The following is an 11,501-nucleotide window of genomic DNA, read 5'->3' as shown; positions in this document are numbered from 1 at the left end:
CACCCAAGAATGAAGCCCTGCAGCAAGATTGTGTAACCTTTTGCCCTTTCTCATGAAGACTTTTGCTATAAAAGTTTGTTATCCTCTGCATTAAATCGCACTCAGCATCCACTCCTCTTGTGTGTGAGTTATCTGTTTGCCATCTCCCCACCTATTCCAGTTCTTCCTCTAGGTGTCCTCCATTGTCCCGACAGAGCTGGTCCGAGGCATGGCTCACAATCGTAATCCTCACTGTTCAGGAGGCTGAGATCTGAGAATCGCCTTTCAAAGCCAGCTGGGGCAGTTAAGGCTGTGAGACTCTTATCTCCCATTAACCACTAGAAAACCAGAAATGGCTCTGTGGTTCAAAGTGGCAGAATACTGGCCTTGAGTGAAAGAGCTCAGAGGCAGAGCACAGTCCCTCAGTTTAAACACCTTGAACAACAAAAAGGGGGGTAGGGGTAGAAGGTAGGGTGTTGTTTAAACTTGGAGAATATGAAGTAAAAGGAAACAGCATTTAAGACCCTTACACAAGTGAAGCCTATACACTTGCTCATTTTCTGCCTTTCACAGATACCTACTGGAGTGCTGACATCACATGTTCTTAATATTACTAGATCTTTGTGTATATATCTTAGTAATATTTTCTTTATTTTATTTTATTTCATTTTATTCTGAAGATGCTGTACAGAGGGTTACAGTTACATAAGCAATGTGTACATTACTTCTGGATCATTGTTGGCCCTTAATATTTTCTAATAACTACTGACATGTTTGACTTCCTAATCATACTGATACTTTTGAATTTCCAGAACAGTGGACTGTGTTTTACTTCTCATGCCACTTTTCTTCTCTATATCCATGCAAATTTAATGCTTTTGTTTCTGAACTAACAAAGCTACTCACATTGCATGTGTCATAAAAGTAAAGCAGCAAAGGCCTTCAAAAAGGTTGCAAATAGTCTCAAGTCATCTCTCCCTCTCCATCTAGGTACAGACTGAGAAGAGTAGCCTCAGAATTGGATCCTGCTGTCACTGTGTCATTTTTCTCAATATTGCATTCCAAATATTTATTTTTCCACAAAACATGTTAGTTGACATTTTACAAGACAACTTCACCATTAAACAATTAGTTACAAGAAAACATTAGAAGACTAGTAGAAATCCTGAGGCATCATCTACACAGCAAACATTAATCTTCCAAACAAGATAGAGTGAATGTGATGAATCTCTACCCTACACAAAACTTTCAACTGCAAAATAAATCCGATACTTTGGTCAGTTTGAAAGAAACATATGGAGATACTTTAAGTTCTAAATGTTTTAATACTTATGATACCAATATTTTAAGGATTTTATTAGGTATATCAACTTATGTTAAATACCTTGAACTGTTAGTTTATTTTGGATTAATAACGATAAAGAATTATAAGGGCAAAAGGCATTGGAACTTTCCAAAAGATGCCCAGCTAACTGCAAAAATTTTATGAATGTTTATACTAACCAGAAAAGATGGATTAGCTTCAGAACTAAGCATTTTTCTTTAATGTTTTTCTCAGGGAATCTCTGACTTGCTTGTTTCTCAGGCTGTAGATCACTGGATTTAACACAGGGATTATGACTGTGTAAAACAGAGAGTCCATTGTGTCTGGGTCATCTGCTTGCTGAGACCTGGGGAGCACATACATGATGAAAAGGGTCCCATAGTACAGAGACACCGACAGGAGATGGGCTCCACAGGTGGAGAAGGCTTTCCGCACACTTTTCATAGACCTCGCTCGTAAAATGGTGAAGAGCACTAGTGCATAAGAAATAATAACCGTTCCAATCGTAACTAGCTGGATTAAGCCAGCAAAAATAAGCACCATCAAATAATTTAGAGAAGTATCAGTACAGGAAATCTTAAACAATGGCATAATGTCACAATAAAAGTGATGGATTATGTGGGAATTGCAGAAAGTTAATCTGAACAATAAAACCTCATGAATTAAAGCATGAGTAAGTCCACCCATATAGGACAAAACTATTAGCCAGATGCACCATGTATTGGTCACAATCACTGGGTAAAGTAAAAGGCTGCATATGGCTACATAGCGATCATAAGCCATTGCGGCCAAGAGAAAGCATTCTGCAGTTCCCCAGATTGCAAAGGAGAAAAACTGTGTCATACATTGAGAATAAGAAATCATCCTGCTCTCATCTGTGAAGTCCACCAGCATCTTTGGCGTGACTGTGGACGATAAGCAAGCATCCACGAAGGCTAAATTCCCAAGGAAAATGTACATGGGGATGTGAAGGTGAGGGTCCTTCCAGATGAGAGCAATCAGACCAAAGTTCCACACAATGGTAAGCAGGTAGATTACTAAGAATACTAGAAACAAGGGGAGCCATAGCTCTTGATGTTGTGTGAGTCCAGTGAGAACAAATTCTGTCAGAAACGTTGAATTTTCCCTTCCCATATCTCCAGAGGATGTCTTCTGAAATGAAATAACATACATGGAAAAGGTCAGAAAATAGAACTAGAAAGTGAATACTTGGGAATGAACCATGTTATCAGAACTATGTTTCTTTACTTATTTTAATATTTTTATTTTCTTTAATTAGTTGTACCAAGGAGTTGCCACTCAACAGAGCAGTTTATGAATCCAGGGCCTCTTGACCTATGTCATCCCTTGTAACATTCACACCCACCCCTCCTGTCTCAGCCTTTTCCTTTTCACAGCTTGACATACAGATTGAAATATCACAATAACATTTACTCCCAAGAACTGTGTCAATTTACAGAAATAAGAAAGTTGAAACTAATGCTTTCCATTTAGTTGCAGAAATGAGGTTAAATAATGAATGTTTTTATAATGTTCTCTAGATAATCAAATGCATGTAGAGTGTCATTTATCGGTGGTATGGATTGACACTGCTAAGGAGGGTAAAGAAATAGGTTCTAAAGTTTCAAAATGCAGTCATGAAGACATAGTCACGTGTTCACTGTATCCAGTAGTATTCAGTAAATAGACATTATTGTCTGGGTGACTAAAAAGAAATTGGAAAATTGAGACAGAATCCTTATACAATTTAATTTGAGAAGTTTGTGATGTAGCATTCTCTGTAGATCTGAGAAAGTTGCATCTTGTAGTATATATCTAATAGAGTAATGTAAATAATGATTTGGCAGTCTTTGGCTTGGGTAGGGTTTAATTAGGACCATACATACAGTGAAGTATACACAAAAATAAAAACAGCAGGTGAAAACTTGAAATGTTATGGAGAGTGACATAATCAATCTTACAAGGATATGTGTGTTTCAAGGCTCATCTCCCCCCCCCCTCCAGCTCAAGGCTAGTGCTCTACTACTTGAGCCACAGCACCACTTCTGCCTTTTTCTGCTTATATGGTGCTGAAGAATCAAACACAGGGCCTCATGCATGCAAGGCAAGCACTCTACCACTGAGCCACCTTCCCAGCCTCTCCTCTCTCACTCTTTTTTTGGGGGAGGTGAGGGGATTCGTGGGGCTTGAACTCTGGGTCCTGCGCTGTCCCTCAGCTCTTCAGCTCAAGGCTAGTGCTCTACCATTTGAGCCACAGCACCACTTCCAGTTTTCTAGTGGTTTATTGGAAATAATAGTCTCACGGACTTTCCTTCCTAGGCTGGCTTTGAACCTCGATCCTCAGATCTTAGCCTCCTGAGTAGCTAGGATTACAGGCATGAGCCACTGGTGCCCGGCCCCCCTTCTCTCCTTAGCAAGCTGATTTCTCCCATTCTATGTTAGAGTCAATGCCAATTTATTTTTTATTTAATATTATCGTCAGGATGATGTACAGAGGGGTTACAGTTACATATATAAGGTAGTGAGTTTATTTCTTATTGAACTTGTTTACCCCTTCCCCCATTTTTCTCCCTCCTAATCCCCCCAGCTCTATAGTTCATTTCCAATATATTGTCTTGTGATTATTTCTGTTGCATCAGTTCACACTTTGTCCTTTCTCTTACTGTTTTGTGAAACAAAGATAAATGGTTATACAGTACCAGGGTCCCAAGATCAACTACAGTGATAACAGGAGATAACACATTGGAAAAAATACACAAAAAGAAAAATAAATCACATGGTACATTAAAATCAACAGCAGCAAAGAAAAACCTCCTGTTCCCATGTCTTGGAGTTTATTTCACTTAGCATCATCTTATATGGTCATATGTACATAGCTATTGAGCTATTCTGCTCATCTGGTAGGACTATCCTAGACATATACTAATTATTGCAAATGAAGGAAACCATGGTATCTGTGTTTCTTTGGGACTGGTTTACTTCACTTAATATGATTTTTTTCCAAGTCTTTCCATTTCCTTACAAATGAGGCGATGCCATTTTTTCTGATGGAGGCATAGAATTGCATTGTGTATATGTACCGCAGCTTCTTGATCACAATGCAAATTTAAAACTCCTTTCTTATCCAAACCTCTGCATAGAGAGACAGCAAGCCTTCTGCTGGAGAAAAATAACAAAAAAGATCCTGAAGAGTGGTGCAGAATGAAACAAAGTTAAAAGAAGGAGAGATACTAAGAATGATAAATAATGACAGTGTCAAGTGTGAAAATAATTGTTCAAGGAAGCAAAAGAATAGAGATATATCCTCAGATCTGAAAACAAACAAAAAAATGAAGAGAGAGTATCAAGAGGAAGATAAGCACAAGACACTCTGTTGGAAATGAACTTTACATTGGGAGGGGAAGCTAGGAATCTGGGGAAGGGAAACTGGGAGACAAATAAGGAGAGCATAACAATGTTCCACAAAGAATGAACTCATAAATGTACTTTTTAATTTTCTCTTATTAGTGTGTATATCAACACTACACAAATGTTTATTCCATATTTATATGTTGTGTCATCTTATCTTTCCAACAATTAGGACTAATGTCTCTAGAAATATTGCTGGCTTTATTTCAGAACCTTTCTTGTATATTAATATTATTTTTAAAGATAAGTTAAATGAGATAAAGTTTAGATTTGGGTACAGATAATGCATAGAACAATTATTAATACTTCAACTTACTAAATAAAATTTTACAAACTTGTATAGAATTGGTGAGCTTGTATTTGATTCAAAATAAGACAATGATTTTTTAAAAAATAATAATGCTTGTTTGTGAGATCTTTTCAAATCTTGTATCCAACAAAATAAGTATGATTCATATGCATGTATATATACACAGATGTATAAATACACAAACAAATGGATATAAGCACAAGTCACATATATATACATATGCAACAAATAGTACTCTAAATTACTAAGTGAAGTTTATGTGTTGTTAAATGCTTAATTCTATCTTTTTATAATGGAGCCTATATATCTTTGAAATAGAGTCATTATTATATGTCTTCAATTTTAAGCATATATGAATATATCATATGTACAAGCATATATGAATATATCATATGTACTTGCATACATTCACACAACATATTACATATGAAGGTATGACATTAACATCTAGGAGAAAGATATAGATGAATTATGTTGAACTTATAAACCTTAACTTTGAATTCGAAATTGCAATCATATGGAACACATTTTTATTACCATAACAATGATAACTATTTCTTGTATAACTATTATAATGATGTAAATTTGTAAATATATAGTTGAGGCATGTCTTTAGAGTTCACTAGCATGTGGCAAGTCATCACAATAGGATAAGTTAACAGATCATTTTCTTCTGGAATCATTCAACTGATAAATCTTTAGTTATCCACACTTTAATCATGAGAAAGCAAAGTTAAGGGTGATATTGTCCAAGAACTAAACTCAATGTTATGTGACTTATGGGATTGTAACCCCTCTGTATAATAACTTAAAAATAATAAAATCATAATAAAAATCATGAAAATAAAATATGCTTACTTAATTCTTTATTTCCAATATAATCCTGAATAATTTTCATATTCTGTAAACCAAGTCTAAATTTATTACAAGGCAAGGAAAATTAAACCTTATAAATCTAAGATGTTCTTTATGAACAATTAATAAATACCATAAAATTATTTGTTCTTACCAATATCTTCTAAGAAATTATGGATATCCTTTAAAATTACAAAGCTTCCAAAAACAGAAAAAAATATGTTGTAGCACAAGGGTTACTGGTCTTTCCACACTGATTTCCCAAACTAGAAGAATATTGTTTATACAAATTTCTTTAAATACAGCTGTAAACCAGCTGAACACCTCTGAGATTTACCAGGACTAGAAGTCATAGAAAACAAAAAATCCCCTAAGAGAAAATCCCTTCACGTCAATGTGAAGATCTTCAACTGGATATTGTGGACATGGATCTATTTGCTAAATCCAAGGCATCCCACAGAGCCTTACAATCTCCAGAATACTAGATCTCAAGTAGATAACTAGAAGACTGCATTAGTTTTGACAACTTAAATTACACTTGAGTCATTATTCATTATTCAAACACAAGGGTCATTTATTACAAGTTTATGCAAACCTGTTTCTCTATGTATATGATTATTCACTATCTGTTATATATACTTAATACAAAGATATTCTACATTTCTTTATTTCTATTATATTTAAGTAATTGGACAAAAGGGTAATTTTATTATACTATTATATTACACTATTCAAGATGTCAGTTTGATGAGTACCATGAATTTGGATCAATATTACCCAGTCCACTAACTCTACCCATCCCATCAATTTTACTAGCATATATTTAAAGGTATAAACTCTGTTTTTTGACTGTGGTACTTTTTGTCTTGGAATTAGTCCTATTATCTTGTGATACATGTGACTTGTTAAATGTGCTGTTGAATTTTTTTCAAGCATGTTATCAAGGTGTTTTACATCATTGTATTGTCATTGTGTTTTTATCCAGTTTTGATATTAGCATACTATTGGCATCATAGATGAGTTTGGACACAATACTTCCATTTCTATTTCTATTGTATGAAATAATTTGAAGAGTATTGGTGTTAGTAATTTTTCAAAAGTTTTCAAATTCAGTATTTAAGCTGTTATTTTTGGTTTTCTTTTTCTTTTGATTAGTTTCACAAAGGCTTGTTTATCAATTCAAAGAAATAAACACATTGATTCTTAGTATTTTGTTTCAATTTTATTAACTTCAACTCAAAATTTATTATTTAGTGCTTCTATAATTTTGGAATTGGCTTGTTCTTATTTTCTGACATTAATGTACATTCCTAGTTTACTGACATCAGATCTTTCCAATATTGACATGAAGACATTTATATTGATTAATTTACCACTTAAATCCAATTTTTTTATCTCACATGTCCTTGGATGTATTGTTCATTCATAGTCAATTATGTATTTCTAAAAATTCTTCTCTCTTATTTCTTTAATAACTCACTGATTGTTTTAACAATAGAGATTGTTCACTTTCCATGTGTTTTGTGTATTTTCTGTTGTTTTTCTTCCTATTTTTTCTAAGGCTATTTTATTTTAATCTGATAAAATAAGTTATTTCAACATTTATATGTTTTTAAAGATGTGCTTTATATTCAAAGAGGTAAAGTTCATAGGCTGCTGAGGTGAATGTGTATTCTGTGGATTATTAGAAAATGTCATTTGACTCTTAATGCTTCTTTGTTGGTGCTTTGTGTAGATCACTTAAATGAAGGTCAGAGTAGATTATTGAAATCATCCATCCCAATTATGCTTTTATGTGCAACAGTGAACAGCTTAAGAAACTAGATATGTTCATGTTAGTTGCAAATGTATTCCTATTATGTCCTCCAAATAGATTGTTCTCTTCATCAAAGGAAGTGATCTTCCTTGTCTCTTCTAATAAACTTTAGTTTAAAGGATAATATGTCAGAAATGAGTGTAGCTCTTCCTGTTTCCCTAAAGTTAAAATATTTAGAAAATCAAGTCTACCTGTTCATTACCAGTCTGTCTTTATCTTTGTTAGTGAACTGCTTACATTGCAAGCATCTAAAGTCTTGTTTTCTCATCCAATCTTCCAGGATATCTTTCACTCAAACAAATGAGAACATTTTCATTCATCAGTTATTACTGAAAGGTATATATGAATCCCTGCCCTTTAATATTTTTTTTGTTTTTCCATGAAAAATGAAGGAGTGAGTAACAATGTTTGACAAGAAATGTAGACACTACCTTACTCATGTAAGTGGAACCCCTCTGTACACTACCTTTACAACAAAATAAAATAAAAATTTAAAAAAGAATTTTTGTTAATGTTTGGTTGTTTGCTAAATTTGCTAAATTTTAGTGAGCTTCATTCTTCATTCTTACGGTACATATATTCCTATTCTGTCTGTAATTTTATTCAGGCAGATTCTGCATTGCTGGTTTCATGTTTATTAAACTCCATTTGCTGCAATTATTATCAAAAACTTTTATCTCTTGTTAAATGTTGAAGTCTACCTTTTCAGAATATACTAATCTATATTCATAGTTATTAATAGTCTACATAACAAATTTGTGTTGAATTACCATTAATCTTATGGGAATTTGTTATACCAGCAACACAAAATACACTATTATCTACTGTTTCTTTCCTGTTCTTTTTTTATTTAATTTTAATGTCAAGGTGATATACCTTGGGATTACAGTTGCATAGTAAGGTAATGAGTACATTTCTGTTGAACATTGTTTTTCTATTTTCATTCTCTCTAGAAAGAAGAGTTAAAACCAACCTGCCAATTATTCTCAACTATTGTTTTTTCTCATAAACTATCTAGCACTAGAACTGATAGACTGTTGCCACTATGTATTATAAGTCATAAATGAAAGATGAAGATGTTTGTATTTGATCATTAAAAGGAGATAAAAATTTAAGTTCTTATTTTCTAGAAATCCATATACACAGAATCATATAACCATAAAGCCAGAGCAAAATTACAAGCCAAGATTGTTATATTTGAAATTTTGGAGTAGTTGGGAGAATTAAGCAATTTAGGATTATAGGCATAATTCTGAAGCACCCACCCAGATAGCTCTTTCTTATATAACTGGTCTATCAAGACAATAATTTATACATACTGTCTGTAGAAATATCTCTAAAGGACTGAATCAATGCAGCAGAGCCACAACATTTTAATGATTTCCACATTCTGAGGAGCAAGTCAGAGCATAATGAACTATATGTGAGTATACAGGGTAAAGGTAGATCTTACTAAATAATTTTAATATTTTAGTAAAATTGTCAATTACAGAAATGTAAAGTCACTATCAAATAGCTAATTTGTAGAATCTAAATGCTTAAATGAAATAGGATGCAACAACATAAACAAGCTAGTTATGAATGAGAGAAGCTGGATATATATAACGACGAAACTTATATGTACAAATACAAATACAAAGCTGGATTTCTTCACACTGAGCTAACCCAGAATTGAGAGCACCAGCCCACTAATTAAATGGTAAAATGGGGGCTAACTTAATGAGCATATTATTATTATTATTATTACCATTATTATGAATAGACTATTTGAAACTTGTCTAATAACTGTTTTTTATCATTCTTTACAAGGCAATTATAACCTCTTTGATTCTCAAACAATAGATAAAAGGATTTATCAAGGTAATGATGATTGTGTAAAATAAAGAATACATTTTTTCTTATCTTCAGCTGGTTCAGATCCAAGGCGAATATAAATGAGGAAGAGATTTCCACAGAACAAAGAGACAGAGAGCAGATGGGCACTGCAAGTAGAGAATGCTTTGTTTCTGCCCTTCTCAAACTTCTTTTTCAGAATGGTAAAGAGAATACATATATAAGAGACAGCAAAGTTCATAAAGGTGAAGCCTTGTATAAAGATCAGAAAATGAAAACAACCAGCATATTGACTGTAGGATCTGTGCAAGAAATTTTGAATAACTGTACAATTTCACAGTAGAAATAATGTATGACACTGAACCTGCAGAAATTTAACCTAAGTAACAAACCTACATGAATTGTTGAATTCAGAATACCAATAAAATATGAAACACATATAGACTGAGTGCAGAGTTTTTGGATGTTACTATTGGTTAAAAGAAGGGATTACATATGGCCACATAACAGTTATAGGCCATCACTGCCAGAAGGAAACATTCTGTGGTTGCACTGGAACAAAAGAAATAAAACTGGGAAAAATACTCAATAAGTAATATCCTGTGATCTTCAGTTAGAAAATGTGTAAGCATCTTGGGAGGCACAAAGGAAGAAATGCACACATCAGCAAAAGCTAAACTGTTGAGGAATAAGTACATGGGGTGTGAAGGTGGGAGTCCTTCCAGATGAGCATAATCAGTCCCAGGCTGCCCACCATGGTGATGTGTAGATGAATAAGAACACCAGGAAGAGGGGTATCTGTAGCCCTGGATGGTCTGTAAGTCCTATGAGCACAAACTTAGTCACCAGAGTCTTATTTCTATCTTCCATATGTGTTGCAGACAATCACTAAAATGAGAGAAAAAGTTCTGCTTTGATTTCCTTTTTCAGGTTTTTAAAGTTTTCATCGTAGAGGTCCTTCACTTCCTTAGTTAAGTTAATTCCTAGGTATTTTATTTTTTGTGGGCTATTACAAAAGGAATTGTTTCCTGATTTCAGCCATGCTCTTCTCATTGTTCTAATACAGAAAAGCCATTGATTTTTGAGGGTTAATTTCATAACCTGCTACTTTGCCAAAGTTTTGAATCAGCTCAAGTAATTTGGGAATGTAGTCCATGGGATTCTTTAAATACAAGATCATGTCATCTGCAAAGAGGGAGAGTTTTACTTCTTCTTTCCCTATTTGGGTCCCTTTATGTTTGCATCTTGTTTTATTGCTGTAGCTACGCATTCTACTGCTAAATTGAAGAGAAGCAGAAAAAGTGGACATCCTTGTTTGTTCCTGAGTTTAGAGGAAATGGCTTTGATTTTTCACCATTAAGTATAATGCTGGCTGTAAGTTTGTCATATACAGCCTTTATTGTATTGAGGACTGTACCATGGATTCCTAGTTTTTCCAGAGCCTTCATCACAAAGGGGTGTTGGATCTTGTCAAATGCTTTTTCTGCATCTATTGAGATATCTATGTGGTTCTTATCCTTGCTCTTGTTGATACGATGAATTTTATTAATTTATTTGTGTATATTGAATGAGCTTTGCATCCCTGAAAGGAATCCTGTTTGTTCATAGTATATGACTTTTTTTGATGAATTGTTGAAGTTGATTGGCCAAAATTTTGTTGAGAAGTTTTACATCTATGTTCATCAAAGAAATTATTCCTTCCTGGTTTGGGGATGAGGGTTATGATGGCTTCATAGAAAGAGCTTGGTAGTGAAATTTCTCTTTCAATATCATTGAAGAGTTGGAGGTGTATTGGTGTGAGTTCTGAATTGAAAGCCTTGTAGAAATCCACTGTAAATCTATCCAATCCTGGGCTTTTCTTAGATGGGAGGTCTCTTATTGCTGTTTCTATTTCAATGCTTGCTATGGGTCTATTAAGTTGGTGTACCTCATGTTGGTTTAGTTTCTGCATGTCGATATTTGGTGGGAAATTGTCC

The 11,501-nt window shown here is 33.9% G+C and overlaps 1 protein-coding gene and 1 pseudogene across 1 annotated transcript; both read right to left on the bottom strand.

The window, feature by feature from the left end:
• Nucleotides 1-1,507: 1,507 nt before the first annotated feature.
• On the bottom strand, nucleotides 1,508-2,437 carry LOC105991475 (olfactory receptor 5H2-like). The gene has a single exon (XM_013024115.1). It carries the CDS (start codon nucleotides 2,435-2,437, stop codon nucleotides 1,508-1,510), a length of 930 nt encoding a protein of 309 aa, XP_012879569.1.
• A 7,033-nt stretch (nucleotides 2,438-9,470) lies between these two features.
• LOC105991433 lies at nucleotides 9,471-10,395 on the bottom strand (annotated as a pseudogene).
• Between the last annotated feature and the right edge of the window lie 1,106 nt (nucleotides 10,396-11,501).

This window comes from Dipodomys ordii, unplaced genomic scaffold (genome assembly GCF_000151885.1).
Source record: "Dipodomys ordii isolate 6190 unplaced genomic scaffold, Dord_2.0 Scaffold73, whole genome shotgun sequence".
NCBI lineage: Eukaryota > Metazoa > Chordata > Mammalia > Rodentia > Heteromyidae > Dipodomys > Dipodomys ordii.
Note: the sequence above shows the minus strand (reverse complement) of the source record. Positions and strands in the feature narration are given on the sequence as shown.

Bases quoted from the DNA above. Each gene is read 5' to 3' on its own strand.
- LOC105991475 (XM_013024115.1), bottom strand. From the start codon at position 2,437: ATGGGAAGGGAAAATTCAACGTTTCTGACAGAATTTGTTCTCACTGGA.